This window comes from Dromiciops gliroides, chromosome 2 (genome assembly GCF_019393635.1).
Source record: "Dromiciops gliroides isolate mDroGli1 chromosome 2, mDroGli1.pri, whole genome shotgun sequence".
In the NCBI taxonomy this organism is placed as follows: Eukaryota; Metazoa; Chordata; class Mammalia; order Microbiotheria; family Microbiotheriidae; genus Dromiciops; species Dromiciops gliroides.
In genome coordinates, this window is record NC_057862.1 from 640,790,607 (window position 1) to 640,806,257 (window position 15,651).

General features: G+C 45.0%; 1 protein-coding gene across 1 annotated transcript in view; it reads left to right on the forward strand.

The window, feature by feature from the left end:
• Positions 1-346: 346 nt before the first annotated feature.
• KLHL36 (kelch like family member 36) overlaps positions 347-15,651 on the forward strand; it is a 28,616-nt gene continuing 13,311 nt past the window's right edge. Inside the window, exons 1-3 of the mRNA XM_043983231.1 lie at positions 347-538; positions 2,881-2,962; positions 13,784-14,857. Coding sequence (XP_043839166.1) covers positions 2,903-2,962; positions 13,784-14,857 — 1,134 coding nt within the window. The 5' untranslated portion in view covers positions 347-538; positions 2,881-2,902. The remainder of the gene's footprint in view (positions 539-2,880; positions 2,963-13,783; positions 14,858-15,651) is intronic.

Sequence of the window (15,651 nt, forward strand, 5' to 3'; positions counted from 1 at the left end):
GGAGAGGAAGCAAGGAGGAGGGGAGAGAAATAGGAGGTGGAAGAGGGAGGAGAAAAGGAGAGGAAGGAGGGGAGAGGAAGGGAAGAGAAGGAGAGAGGAAAGAGATAGGAGGGAAGAGAAAGAAGGGAAAAGAAAGAGGGAGGAAGGTGGAGAGGAGGGGGGAAGAGGGGAAGAGCAGGAGGAGGGAGGAGGAAGGAGAAGAGGGAGGAGGGAGGAGAGAGGAGGGAGAGGCGGAGGCGGGCCCCGGCTGGCTGGTTGTTTGTTTGCGGCCCGGCCGGCGTCAGCTGGCCGCAGGCTGAGCCCACCTCTTCCAGGGCCCCCGCCCCTCGCTCCCTGCACGCTCATTGGTCCGGCGTCCGCTTCACTCGGCCCAGCACTTCCTGGCGGAGCCATGGCTGTGGACCGCGCCGGCGGAGGGCCGGCCGCGCCACTGCCGCCCGGCCGCTCCGGCCGGGGATCGGGATCCAGCCCGGGCGCCGGCGGTGCTGCTCCGGCCAGCCTGTAGCGGCGGCCGCCTGCACAGCGCTCACCTCCCCAGGTTGGTCCGCTTGTCCCCTCTGTCAGCTCCCGAGCCTCCTGCCCTTCCTCCCTTCCTCCTCACTTTGCATCCCAGCTGCCCCCCTAGCGAAGCATGGACACCCCCCCCCCCTTTTTTCCCCTTGTAGTCAGAGGTCCAGCTTGGACCCAGTATCTTTGTCCCTGCCTTTCAGCTGGGTGACCCCCGTCCCCCCATCCCTTCTTACCTATGCCTGGGTTGGCATGTCTAGAGCCCAGCCCCCTACAAGAATGTAAATCTTAATGATACAAATGTGCGTTTTTGGTTAAAGTAAATCCCCAAATCTGTTGAATAGGCGCCTTTTCTTCTGTGTTCCATTGTGGCGTGTCCTCTTACTAGATTGCAAGCTACTCGAGAGCAGGGACAGTGTTTTAGCCAAACTTTGTATCCCCACCTTAGCCTGTACGCAGTAGCTGTTTAATGAATGTTTCGGATCTCAGAAGGGACCGCCGTTTGTTTGCGTTTGGGGCGGGGGGTGGGTGGGGGGAATGTTTTTTGGCAGAGAAAAGGCTTTGTATGGCAGAGATTTGGGTGTGTGGGTGTATATGCGGGAGGTAGAGAGAGAACTGCCCGTTCATAGCCAGAAACTGCCGCCGCCCCCGTTAGCCAGAATTGCGAGGGTTGCCCCTGAAGAACTCATTAAGTAGCTCGGGGGAGGGTACGGAGCTTAGCGCTGGATTCCTGTACTTAGGTCATAGAATTTGGAGGTGGGAGGGACCGCAGCCATCTCTTTCAACCCCCCTTTTTCTAGAGGAGGAAACCGAGCCCCGGAATGAGCAAGTCACTTGCCCAGGGTCACCCAATAAGTAGCAGAACCTGGAATTGAACCAACCGTGTTCCCTGAGTGTGCCTACAACCATTGTCCTTTCAGCTAGGCTGAAGTGGGAGCAGGAGTAACCTTCAGCCAAAACCTGCTTTTATTTTCTTCTGGGTTTACTCCACCCAGGAAATGGAAGCTTAAAGACTCTGGTACCTCTTTTCTTTTGGTCCCAGTGGACTCTGAACAAGTGGCAGATCCAGGCATGGGTCATCCCATGCCGATTGGCCTGGCCAGCTGATGGCTAGTTCTTATTCTTCCACGGGGCCCTACCCATACCTCTCCAGGTAATTCTACCCCCAGACTGTTGAAGTCAGGTTAGCTAAGTACAACATGTGCCCCGTTTGGGCCAGGGCCATCATGGGTTTTTTGGTGTTACCTAATTGATCTTCTCTTGCCCACTCCTTGTGGGCCCCTGTCTTCCATATTTCTTCTTCCCCCATAAAACTGATCAACAGCTATCTGTCCAGTTTTGTGGACTGGTAGAGATGGCAGGAACCCCAGAGATTATCAGATCTTCCTGGCTCACTTTACAGATGAGGCAACTACAGCCCACCGGGGTCAAGTGACTTGCCTAGAGTTACCACTTTAGCAGAGCAAGGTACCAGAACCCAACTTAATTCAACAAACACTTAGCATTAATCTCCCCACCCCCACCTCAATAGGCAAGGTACCCCTTGAAGGCAAGAACTCTTATTTTTATCTCTGTCCCCTCAACAGTAGCATTTTGCCTTGTATACAGTCAGTACTTAATCATTGAGCATAAATTGCCCAATACACTTTGCCCTGCCTGCACCTCAAAATCGAGGCAAAGCCACACTTTTTTTTTTTTTGGAGGCAATCCAGGTTAAGTAGCATGCCCAGGATTACTTAGCTAGTAAATGTCTAAGTCTGGATTTGAACTCGGGTCCTCCTTGATTCTAGGGCTTATGCTGCATCCACTGTGCCACCTAGCCACCCCCAAGGCCACACTTTTCTAAGAAATTTTCTAAAATGTGTTTAACCATTCAATAGTATGCATGTGTGTTATATACATATATTCTCTCTCTCTCTGTATATATATATACATACATACATGCCATATATATATATATATGTATGTATGTATGTATATTCATTCATTCACTCATTCATTCATAGGATTCCTTCCAATACCCACATCAATCCTCCTTTTAGGGGTTCTGATTCAGACAAGGGATGGAGCTGCATTATAAGCCATATTCATGGCCAATAGGCCACAAAAGATGTGACAATGATTTGCAGATGGGTATTCTGGGAAATAGAAGATGGAGGGTATTCATTAACTACATGTGATTCTTTACTATAACTTGATTTAAAAGAAAACCAGTAATGTAGCTAATTAGATTCCAGCTCCATCTTTTAGCCTCTCAGCTCTTTCTAAGACTTCCCACCCTGTCGCTTCTACTGACTGTGTCTGTGTTCCCTGTGAACTTAGTGAATGACGGTAACTTTGTATGCTCAATAATTCTCTTTTCTTTTGTTGTAGGACTACTCTCAATCACTCTATAATGGAGGGGGCCAGACAGACCAGAGTGTCTCGTCCGTACAAGATCAGTGAATCTTCAAAGGTGTGTGTCTGTGAATTACAAGCCTCTGGGCTCATATAGTCTCTTTTTTTTTTCTTTTGGGGTCTAGACCTATGTTGTAAAATCGTAAAATCAGCTCAAGCTTAGAGACCATCTAGCCCAACCCTCTCATTTTATAAATGCGAAAATTAAGACCCATCAAAGATCAGTTACTTAATGACTTGTCCAAGGTCACTCAGATAGTAAAGTATATGTATTTTTTTTTCTTTTTAAATTTTTCTTTCTTTCTTTCTTTTTTTTTTTTGGTGAGGCAATGGGGGTTAAGTGACTTGCCCAGGGTCACACAGCTAGTAAGTGTCAAGTGTCTCAGGCTGGATTTGAACTCAGGTCCTCCTGAATCCAGGGCCGGTACTCTATTCACTGCACCACCTAGCTGCCCCCCATAGATGGGCTTTATTTTTATTTTTATTTATTTATTTTTTGGTGGGGCAATGAGGGTTAAGTGACTTGCCCAGGGTCACACAGCTAGTAAGTGTCAAGTGTCTCAGGCTGGATTTGAACTCAGGTCCTCCTGAATCCAGGGCTGGTGCTCTATCCACTGTGCCACCTAGCTGCCCCTAAGTATATGTATTTTCTGATTACAATTGTCATATCATAACATTTTAAAATATCAATTGAATAAATTAAAAACATGGATTTATCAAAGGCAGGATTTGAACCCCTATCCTCAGATTTCAGAGGAGGTACTCATTCCACTGTTCTGTGCTGATTTCATCAAGAAGGAACTCTTAGTCTGGAAACTTCCTGCAGAAGTTTGATGCAGATTTTCTACTCACCTATATAGCCTTTATAGAGTTAACTGAGCTTGTTTTGTTCCTGGTCACACAGCTAGTATGAATCAGAGGCAAAATTTGAACCCAGCTCTTCCTGGTCTGACATTTAGCCCTTGTGCTTTACTGTTTTTCTATTGAATGTACAACATACACAGTCTCCCCAGGATGTGAGTTTAGGTTATTTATCTTTAAAGTGCAGACTGGAGGTTTTTGCATAAGAAGCCTGGCAGAATGGAAGGAGGAGAATCAAGGAATGATGGGAGAGATCTCAGAGGTCATCTAATGCTCCCCAGGGAGGGAAAACTCAGGGTCATAAAGCAAGGGCTGTCAATTAATCAATAAGCATTTATTAACCACCTGCTATGTACCAGGGGCTGTGCTCACAATCAGAATACAAAGACAAAAACAAATCAGTCAAGCCCTCGAGGAGTTTACTGTTAATGGAGATGATAGCATGAACACACAAAAATATATATACAGTAATTGTGCAACATGTACACATGTAATCAGATATAAAATATATAGAAGATGCCTTTCCCTAACAGTCAAGAACCCAGCAAAGCAGTTTGAGGAAAGGAAGGGGACAATATTTCTCCAACTCTCTCCTCTCCTCCCTGCCTGGAGTCCTCTAGCTATCTATCATGGCCCTCCCAGCTTTTAATCACTCCACTCCAAAATTAGGTCCCCTCGGACTTTTGAGGGCATGTGAGCTGAGAACATCCTTTGATTAGTTTGTGACATTGAGGGGTGACTGCTTAGGCGACAGGGTGCTTAGCTATGCAAGGAGACTGCTGCATACCATGAATGCTTCTGTTTCAGAACCCACCTACTCCAGGCATTACTTTAACATTTTTATCTTTAAAATTTTTTTTATTAATCTATTCTGTTTTGCCATCCTTCTATTTCCCAACATGTTCCTCCCTTTCTCTCTCCTAGAAAGTGATCTCTTAAAATAAAAAATTTAAAGGGGGAGAAAAAACAGTTCAGCAAAACTAACCAATATATCTAAGAGACTCTTATTATATGTGATGGTGATGCAGTGGCTGGAGGACTGGCCCTGGAGTCAGGAGGATATGAGTTCAAATACAGCCTCAGAACTTAATGGCTGTGTGACCGTGGGCAAGTCACTTAACCCCAATTGCCCTCCTGCCCTTGCCAAAAAAAACCCCCAAACATTTCATGAGATGTAATCCCAGTCATTGCTTTCAGGCACAGTGAGAAATGAATTCATATTTCCATTTTTGGAAGTACCAATGAAAGTTTTAGTTCAAGAAATGTTATTTGCAAAGAAAAAAGAAAGAAAGAAATGTTATTTACTCTGCCTAGTTGATGAAGAGAAAGAGAGCCACTAGTCACCAATTTTAGTTGTTATTTTTTCAGTTTGTCTGACTCTTTGTGACCCCATTTGGGATTTTCTTAGCAAAGATACTGGAGTGGTTTGCCATTTCCTTCTCCAGCTCATTTCACAGATGAGGAAACTGAGGCAAACAGGGTGAAGTGACTTGCCCAGGGTCAAACAGCTAGTAAATGTCTGAGGCCAAATTTAAACTCAGGTCTTCCTGTCTCCAAGCCTGGCACTCTGTCCACTGGGCCACCCAGCTGCCCCAACTGGCCACTTGTCTATAGGACAGAGTAAAAGAGATTGTATTTAAAGCAAAAGAGGATATGTACTTTAAAGTTAATCTAGATTGTAAATACGGGAAGCAGTTTCCAGTTATTCGAAGAAGCAGTAGAAATCTTTTTTTTTTTTTAAGACTATCTAAGGGAGGTTAGAAGTATGGTGGCTACTCATGGGTACTGCCAGTTAGCAGAGAAGCTTTGACTTGCTCTTTATCTGATTTAAACTGGTTTATCTCTCTTTGGCAGCCAACCTGCTGGCCCCCTACTCTCAGGGCTCACTTTACTGGTGCCAAACTTTGTGTAAACTGGAAAAAAAAACCCAAGTCCACCATTTCCTAGTCTGCCCTAACCTCCAGGTTAGGAACCCCTTATTGAGTCTGACCCCTTTATTTTTTTTTTGTTTTTTTTTTAGTGAGGCAATTGGGGTTAAGTGACTTGCCCAGGGTCACACAGCTAGTAAGTGTCAAGTGTCTCAGGCTGGATTTGAACTCAGGTCCTCCTGAATCCAGGGCTGGTGCTCTATCTACTGTGCCACCTAGCTACCCCTGACCCCTTTATTTTACAGTTTAGAAACTGAGGCCCAACAAGTTTGAGTGACCTGCCCAAGGTCACATGGCTTTAGGCCTCCTCTACAGCTCAAAATTCCTGAGCTCACGTCAGCCACCAACTTTAGCCTTTTCAGGCCTGCATGACCAGGCCCAGCTCACCAAAAGCCTTTAACAAAGTTTATTGATTTTAGACTCAGGGGACTTGGCTTCAGATACTAGCTCAACTCTTTACTACCTGTATGACTTAAGGCAAATCATTTGATGTCTCTGAGACGATTTCCTCATCCATAAAAAGATGGATTTGGTCTGGATTCCTGCCAAGCTCCCTTCAAACCAGACTTTGTAAAATATACCACTTTCTAAGACTCATTCAGTAGCAATTTTAAATTGCTGTTTAAAACAAACTATAGAGGATTGGAAAGAACTGGTTAGTCACTTAACGATGCTTTGGCTCATTTAACTTGTAATATTGTCATTTCAAAACTCTGGAAATAATTCTTCTTTAAGGAAGAATATCTAAGTTAATAGGTTGCACAAATACAGGAAGGTTCTATGATTTAGTTAGCTGTAGGGAATTCTCAATGTGAGAACTATTCCCTCCACCAAGCCGACAAAGACCTCACTATCATTTGGCAGAGTGAAGTAGATGAGGTGGGACTTGGAGTGAGGAAGGCCTGGGTTCAAATCCCACATCAGACACTTCCTAGCAGTGTGACCCTGGACAGGCTACTTAACCTCTCTTGGCCTCAGTTTCCCAACTGGAAAATAAAGAGGTTGGACTCAATAAGAGATTCCTGACCCAGAGGTTAGGGCAGACTAGGAAATGGTGGGCTTGCTTTTTATTTTTTCCTGTTTACCCAGAGGTTAGGAATCTGTGGAACTTGTTATTGTTGGGGGGGTTTTGTTTTTTTTTGTTTTGTTTTTTGTGGGGCACTTGGAGTTAAGTGACTTGCCCAGGGTCACACAGCTAGTAAGTGTTAAATGTCTGAGGTCAGATTTGAACTCAGGTCTTCCTGAATCCAGAGCCAGTGCTCTATCTACTGCCCCACCTAGGTGCCCCTATGTTGTTGTTGTTTTTAATATTTTGAGAAATATATTTCAGAATAATTGGTTTTAGGCATTTAAAAGTATTGCTAGAAGGGAACCACAGACTTTATCAGATTGCAAAAAGAGGTCCACAGCACACACAAGAAGGTTAAGGACCCTTGAACCAGAGGAGATTTAGTTCACTTCTTTTTTTTGCGGGGCAATGAGGGTTAAGTGACTTGCCCAGGGTCACACAGCTAGTAAGTGTCAGGGGTGGGATTTAAACTCTGATCTTTCTGATTTCTAGCCTTTACATTCCACTCCACCAGGTCCCCCTTCTGGTGTCACTACTTTCCCAAACTGATATTTTTAACATTGGGTATAGTTTTTACCTATTGTCTTAATTCAGTAGCATTAGACTCAAATAGAAACAGCTCTGCATGTTGACTCAAAAACCACAACTTAACATTATCTATGTTGTATTTTTTAAATTTTTGTTAAACACTTCCCAATTATATTTTGATCTTGGTCCACATTTAGGATACCTCTGGACCATAGTACCAATTTAACTAAGTGATCATTTTGGTGTTAGAGTAAGTTGTCATTCAGTCATTCCAGTCATGTCTGACTCTTCATGACCCTATTTGGGGTTTTCTAGGCAAAGATACAGAAATGGTTTGCCATTTCCTCTTCCAGCTCATTTTTATAGATGAGGAAACTGAAGCAAACAGTTAAGTGACTTGCCCAGGGTCACACAGCTAGTGGCTGAGGTGAGATTTGAACTCAGGAAGACATCTTCCTGATTCCAGGTCCCAAAAACTGTTGGAACAGATGCTTTCTTCACCATTTTGTCCCATCTTGTCTCCCACTAGACTGAAATTTCCAGGAGGGAAGAAACCAAACTTTCTCTAAACTTTGTATGTCCCCAGGACTCCACATAATATTCTATACACAGCAAGTGCTTGTTAAATGAATGAATATTTGTTCAATACTTGATGCCATACCTTTCAAGGTAATGGTAGTATAATAGTCCCAGGGTTTGTAGGAATCTAAGAGGTATCAGAGTGAACTAATTCTAATTATTATCATTCTAATAATGATAATAATAACAATAACTAATATTTATATAGCACTTGCTTTGGGCCAGGCACTGTGCCAAGTGCTTTATAATTATTACCTCATCTTATCCTTACAGCAACACTGTGAGGTACGTGCTGTTATTACTATTGCTGTTGCTATTATTGTATAACATAATATGTTATACAATAAGATATTATTACTACTATTGTTGCTATTGTTATGTAATATATAATAATAATTTTATGTAGCACCACATCCAAATCATTATATACTTATACAGCACAATAATAGGTAATCATATTGATACATAACATGTAATATAATGTTATTGCTATTATTATTATTATCTCCATTTTACAGATGAGGAAACTGACACAAACAGGGTTAGTTAGGTGTCTTGCCCAGTCATATAGTGAGTAAATGTCTGAGGTCAGATCCTAGATATGTAGTGGTTTACCTACACAGGCTGCAATTCAAGGAGTCCTGGGGGAGCAGGAGAGTTCTCCCTTTCCTATCATGCAGGTTGACAAGGAGGAGCAGAGCCCCAGGAAACCATATGATATTATCCTTGAGAGTTAGGTCCACTCTTCTCCTTGAACTCGGCACCTCCCTAGCCCAACATCAGCTCCACCCAACATGAATGTGGAGTCAGCAGAAGTCTACTTTTAGTCCCTGGTTTGAAGATCGAGATCTGGCAAGATCTCACAGAAACCTGTCTCTCTCCCAAACAGTAGCTGTGTCAGCTTGGATGGCTTCGAGCCGCACCGCTGAGAATATGACATGTAAACCTAATGCCCAGGCTACCTTTCCAGAAAGGGCCTTCCCTGGGTAATCCTTTTCATGGGATCCCAAGATTTAAAGCTTATGGGGATCTAGGAGATCATCCAGTGCATGGGTCAGTGTACGACTACTCCTGACCAAATCTGGCTCACCACCTGTGTAAAGTTGCTATCTAGCTATACTGTCTAAAATATCTAATGAGGGGGGCAGCTAGGTGGTGCAGTGGATAAAGCACTAGCCCTGGATTCAGGAGGACATGAGTTCAAATCCGACCTCAGACACTTGACACTTACTAGCTGTGTGACCCTGAGCAAGTCACTTAATCCCCATTGCCCCACAAAAAACAAACAAACAAACAAAAATTAAAATATCTAATGAGTGGTTGCCAATAAATTATAAGCTTTAGCAAGAGTTTAGAATTTTAAGCTTTTATTAAGAATAAGAATTTGGTGAAGAGAGAGAAAGAGGCCTAGATGCCTACAGCTATCTGTCTCAGGGAGTCAGCATTTTTGCTCCACTCTCCATGAGAATCCTGACAAAAGAGAGAGAACCACCCCTTCTTCATCCCACAAGCTTCCTGTGAAAACTGGAAACGTCCTGTCCCCACACATACAGCTCCAAGCTAATTGGCTGATAGCTTTGATAGACAGTACCCACAAGCAAATGTCACTTTCTGACACCAAGGAACTGACCTTCTAAGCCACATGGCTTGCCCTCAGACGTCTTCTCCTCATGGTGGAGCTTTCCTACAATAACTCTCCAGCAGGTGGCGTCACTCCAGTTGTTACACCTGCTTTAGCATGATCCAAGAACTAAGAATGGTTTTGACATTTTTAAGTAAAATTCTATTGGCGCACAAAATGTAGTTTGCCAAACCCTGATATAGTCCAGTGTGCTCATTTTCCAAATGAGGAAGGTTAGGCCTAGGGAGGCAAAGTGACTTGCCCAAAGTTATATAGGTATTAAGGATCAGAGCTAAATTTGAACTCAGGTCTTATGACTTCAAGCTTAGCATGCTTCCTCCCTCCCTTCCTCTCTAACTCCGTCCTTCCCTTCCTTCTTTTCTTCCTTCCTTTCTTCCTTCTTCCCTCCCTTACTCCCTCACTCCCTCGCTTTCTTCCTTCCTTCCTTCCTTCTTTTATTTACTTCTTTCCTTTCTTTATTATAGCCAAATATAATATTTTGCTTTTCTCCAATTACATGTAAAAACCACTTTTGACATTTGTCCTTTAAAACTTTGAGTTCCACATTCTTTCCCTCCTTCCCTTCTGTCCCCATTCATTGAGAAGGCAAACAATTCAATATAGGTTATATATGTACAGTTCATTTAGCATGCTTTCCACATCATGCTGCTTCTATCTTAAATCTCATTCCATATTTGTCCACTCGTTAGAGGGTCTAATACCTTGTTAAGCAGAAAATTGTCTTCTGAAAGGGGAGTTAAGTTCATTTTGCTTGGCCCAAGAGAGCAGAATTTGGAGCAACAGATGGAAGTTGGGAAGAGTCATTTAGGCCACATGGAAGGCAAAGCTTCCTGAGGCCAATGAGAGCAGGTCAGAAGTGGAATGGGCTGTCCCAGGAGGTGGGCCTCTTCCATGGGGTAAATCATTTCACCTTTTTAAGTTTCCTCATCAATAAAATGGGGGGATTGGCTTCAATGACCTCAGATCTTTTCTAGCTCCAAAATGATGGTCCTGAGCATTGAAAGACTCAAGAGTCAGCCCTTAGTCTCTTCCCAGACCATTCCGTTGCCTTCTGCCGCGTTCCTCCATCCGGGTCTCTGAAATCCCACTCTGCTGCACCAGATATCCCTCACTCCTGCAGAGCAAATTAGAAGTTTTCTCTTCTCCTCCTTGTGCGCTCAGGCCCTCAGTGTCATGTTAACCTCCTGGGCCGCAGCCTTAGCCAGCTTGTTTATCTCACATCGCCAATGACTCATAGCCAGCCTGTGGCAGCTGAGCCTCCCCCAGCCCGGTAAGAATCCTCCCAGGCCTTTGTCTGAAACTGTAATGTCGGATCTTGCTTTCAGATGTCAAGAAATGCACATTTAGATAAACAAGCCCTGAGTCACAGAAACAGTCATGGAAGGGAAGGTTAAATGAAATCAACTTTTGTATATAAAGTGCTTTCAAACATTGAGAGAAGTTGTATCATTAACGGCCACACGGGGGCAGCAGCTGCTGTGGACAGAGTGGACAATCATGGCTCTGGCAAAGACGGGCTCTCACTTTTTAGTTGTCTCCTGTCAAGGGGGCTTAGAGAGTGACTTTGTTTTTTGTTCCCTGGACACCTTGGGAATATGCAGGACCACACTCCCCCTCTCCCCCATTTTTCTTTTTTTACTTATATCACAAGTGAAGGTGATAAGCTGAGAGTGAGCAGCTTCTGTGACCAGGAAACTGACATGTAAAAATCCTAAGCCTTGGGGGCGGCTAGGTGGCACATTGGATAAAGCACTGATGCTGGATTCAGGAGGACCTTAGTTCAAATCCAGCCTCAGACACTTGACACGTACTAGCTGTGTGACCCTGGGCAAGTCACTTAACTCATTGCCTCCCCCCCCCCAAAAAAAAAGAATAGTCAGCATTTATAGAGCACTGTAAGCCTGCATGTCTTCTTTCATTCAGTCCTCACAGCAGCCTTGTGAGGTAGGTACCATGTAAGTACTCGCTAACATTTATATAGCACTTTGTTTGGGCCAGACACTGTGTTAATGACTTCACAGAGATCATCTCACTTGGTTTTTACCACAACCCCGGGAGGTAGGTGCTTGCCAGATGAAGAAACTGAGGCTGGTAGTGGTTAAGTGATTTGCCCACAGTCAAATAACAGCTAGTCAGTGTCAGAAATGGAATTTGAACTCAAGTCTTCCTGTCTCTAACACACTATCCTCTGTACCCCACCCCACCTCAGGTACCTCAGTGGATAAGAGTTGTGTGGCCTAGTAGAAATGAACATGGGACTAGAACTCGGGTATCCTGAGTTTGAATCCTAAACCTCCTTGTCACATGCCCATGGGCCAGTCACTGAACCACTAGGAGCCTCAGTTTTCTCATCTGGAAAGGGGCGAATAATGCCTGCTCTGTGGAACCTCACCTCAGACTGTTGGAAGGGTGAGATTTTGGGAACCTCAAAAAATGATATAAAAGTCCATTTTTGTTGCTCACTTAACAGATTAGGGTTTGGTAGCCTCTTGTTGTAGCCGGAAACAAGAGATGACTTGGGAGTCATAAAAAGTGGGTTCACAGGCTCTGATACTAGCTGTGGTGGTCAGCTTCCCTTTTCTGAGCCTCAGTTTTCTCATCTGAAAAAGGGGAATGATATTTGTACTGTTTACCTTTTGGGGTTGTCATGAGGGGAAGTGCTTTATAAGTCCAAAAGCCCTTTCGAAATGTGACTTCTTATTGTTATTGTCACAAGTTCAATTTTTATCCCCTATCACTATTTGTCCTGCTATTTTCTCCTAATTAAAAGCTTTGCTGTGGTCGGGGGGGGGGGGGGGAGTGAGGGGAAGAAATGTTATAATTATTTGTTCCTCAGAACACCAGCCTGTAATAATACTGGTTTGCCCAGGCAGAGCAGTTGTATGTGTCCACTCATGTTTATCTCAGTCAGATTCAGAGAGTTGCTATGCCATGCCCAAGATCACACAGTCAGCCAGTGGTGGGGCCAGGCAGGACACATTTGATTCAATTTGACAGTTCAGCAAGCAAGGCGGGTTGCTTTACTAGGCTCTAGGAATAAAAACAGAACATTCCCTCCCCTTAAGTAGCTCAGGTGTTCTTGAGAGGATACCACTGGTACATAGATTGGTGTAAACTAAGTACTTCAGGAAGCAGGGATCCCTAAGAACTGAGAGGAGGGGGAAGAGCAGGAAAGGTCTCACCAAGAAGACAGCTCCAAATGGGGCTCTTCTGATTGTAAGGATAGGGAGTGGTCTTCTAAATTGTATTTCACTGGTTCTGGTTTTTTTTTTTCTTTTTTTCAGGGCAGTGAGGGTTAAGTGACTTTCCCAGGGTCACACAGCCAGTAAGTGTCAAGTGTCTGAGGTCAAATTTGAACTCAGGTCCTCCTGAATTCCAGGGCTTTATCCACTGCACCATCTAGCTGCCCCGACCTGGTTCATTTTTAACCAAAGATAAAATTGAACCAGTGGTTCTCAGACAGTGGTCCAGGGCCACCTGGCCACCCTTTTGAGAGGGTCCAAGAGGTAGAAACTATTCTCACTGGAATATTAAGACATTTCATAATAGAGTAAATATCGATAGATATAACCTATATAAACAAAAGCTCTTTCAGGTATTCTCAGTAATTTTTGAGTGTAAGGGGTCCTAAGACCAAAAAAAAAAATAATTGAGAACTGCTGAATTAAAGTATGGCACTAGGAACCCGAGTTTGTGCTCTAGGATTCCCTTGGAGGGCAGGTAGGTGGCGCCATAGTGCATAGAGTGGTGGGCCTTGTCTAGAAGACTCATCTTCCTGGATTCAAATGTGGCCTCAGACACTTACCAACTGTGTGACCTTGGGCAAGTCACTCAACCCTGTTTGCCTCAGTTTCTTCATCTGTCAAATGAGCTGGAAAAGGAAATGGCAAACCACTCCAGTATCTTTGCCCAGAAAACCCCAAATGGGGTCAGGAAAAGTCGAACATGACTGAAAACGATTAAATAACAACAAATTCCCTTGGAGAGGGAATGCCCAAGTTTGCTCAGTTTTTGCTTAGATCTTGGAGACCCACTGCTCCATCAGGCAGCCACACACCTTTATCACTGAGTACCAAGTACTCTTTTTACACAGTACCATCCTTGGCACTTTGGAGGTCATGAAGAAAATTTGGTCCCCATTCTCAGTCAGCTTATGTCAGAGGTGAGTTGCAAGGGCGGCGGAGTCGTTAGGATTTCCCATCTAGCTTTCCCAGCGCAGTGCTCTTCCCCCTCCACTAGGGGGCGAGCTCTGATGTAATCTCTTTGCTTCAGGTGTATAGATGGGTTGACCATCCCAACATGGTGCTCCAGAGGCTGAATGAGCAGAGACACCGGGGCCTCTTCTGCGACATTGTCTTGGTTGCCGATGAACAGAGGGTCCCCGCCCACCGGAATCTTCTGGCTGTGTGCAGTGACTACTTCAATTCTATGTTCACCATCGGTATGCGGGAGGCCTACCAGAAGGAGGTAGAGCTGGTTGGAGCCTCGTACATTGGCCTCCGAGCCGTCATCGACTTTCTCTACGGCAGTGAGCTTTCCTTAGACGGCGGGAACATCGACTATGTCTTGGAGACCGCTCACCTCCTGCAGATCTGGAAGGTGGTGGATTTCTGCTGTGAGTACCTGGAAAATGAGGTGAGCGAGGAGAATTACCTCTACCTGCAGGAACTGGCCTCCATCTACAGTCTGAAACGCCTGGACTCTTATATCGACTCCTTTATCCTGCGTAACTTCGGGACGCTGTCCTTCACCCCGGACTTTCTACAGAACGTCTCTCTCCAGAAGCTCTGCCAGTACTTGGGCAGCAGCTTGGTACAACGAGAGTGTGAGCATGACTTGCTGCAGGCTGCCCTCCAGTGGTTGACCCAGTATTCGGAGCGTGAGGCGGATGCCTTCCAGGTGCTAGAAAACATCCATTTCCCGCTGATCCCCAAGAGTGACCTCCTGCACCGGGTCAAGCCCGCGGTCTGCTCGCTTTTGCCCAAGGAGGCAAACTGTGAGGGGTTCATCGAGGAGGCCGTGGCCTACCACAACAATGTGGCCGCCCAGCCCGTGCTGCAGAACAAGCGCACGGCGCTCCGCACCAACGAGGAGCGGCTCCTCTTTGTGGGCGGGGAGGTGTCAGAGCGCTGCCTTGAGCTCAGCGATGACACCTGCTTTCTGGATGCCAAAAATGAGCAGTGGGTCATGGAGACACCCCTCCCGGCCCGGAGGAGCCATCACTGTGTGGCTGTCCTGGGAGGGTTCATTTTCATAGCCGGAGGCAGTTTCTCCCGGGACAATGGAGGGGATGCGGCTTCGAATCTTCTCTATAGGTATGATCCCCGCTGGAACCAGTGGATAAAGGTGAGATTAGTGCCCATTTTGTCTTCTTTCTTTTTCATTAAGGATTCTTTTCATCTCTGCCCTTTTTTTTTGTTTTTGTTTTTGTTTAGTTGTTTTCAATCTTGTCTGATTCTTGCTAACTCCATTGGGGGTTTTCTTGGCAGAGATGCTGGAGTGGTTTGCCATTTCCTTCTCCACCTCATTTTACAGATGAGGAAACTGAGACCAACAAGGCTGAGTGACTTGCCTAGGGTCATACGCTAGGAAGTGACTGAGGCTACATTTGAACTCCGGTCTTCCTGACTCCAGGCTGGGCACTCTATCCACTGTGCCACCTAGCACCTAGCTGCCCATCTCTACCTCTAGTCCTTACATTATGTTTTGTTCCTTGTTTTCTTCTTGGGTATAAAACCAGTGTCAGCACTTGCTGATGGAGCCAAATCCTCTCCTTTGCCCTGTACTTATTCCTCACCCATGACTCCATTTCCCATCTTGTCATTTGCACTGGCTATGTCCCATACCTTCCTTCTTTTTTTTTTTAAATTTTTGTTTGGTTGGTTTTTCTTTTGTTTTGTTTTTTGTTTTTTTTTGCAGGGCAATGAGGGTTAAGTGACTTGCCTAGGGTCACACAGCTAGTAAGTGTCAAGTGTCTGAGGCCAGATTTGAACTCAGGTCCTCCTGAATCCAGGGCCGGTGTTCTATCCACTGCGCCACCTAGCTGCCCCCCTTCTTTACCTTTTACTCTTAGCTTGCCATGCTTCCTTCAAGATGCAGCACAAATCTCACTTTCTTCAAAATGACTTTCTCAGACTCCC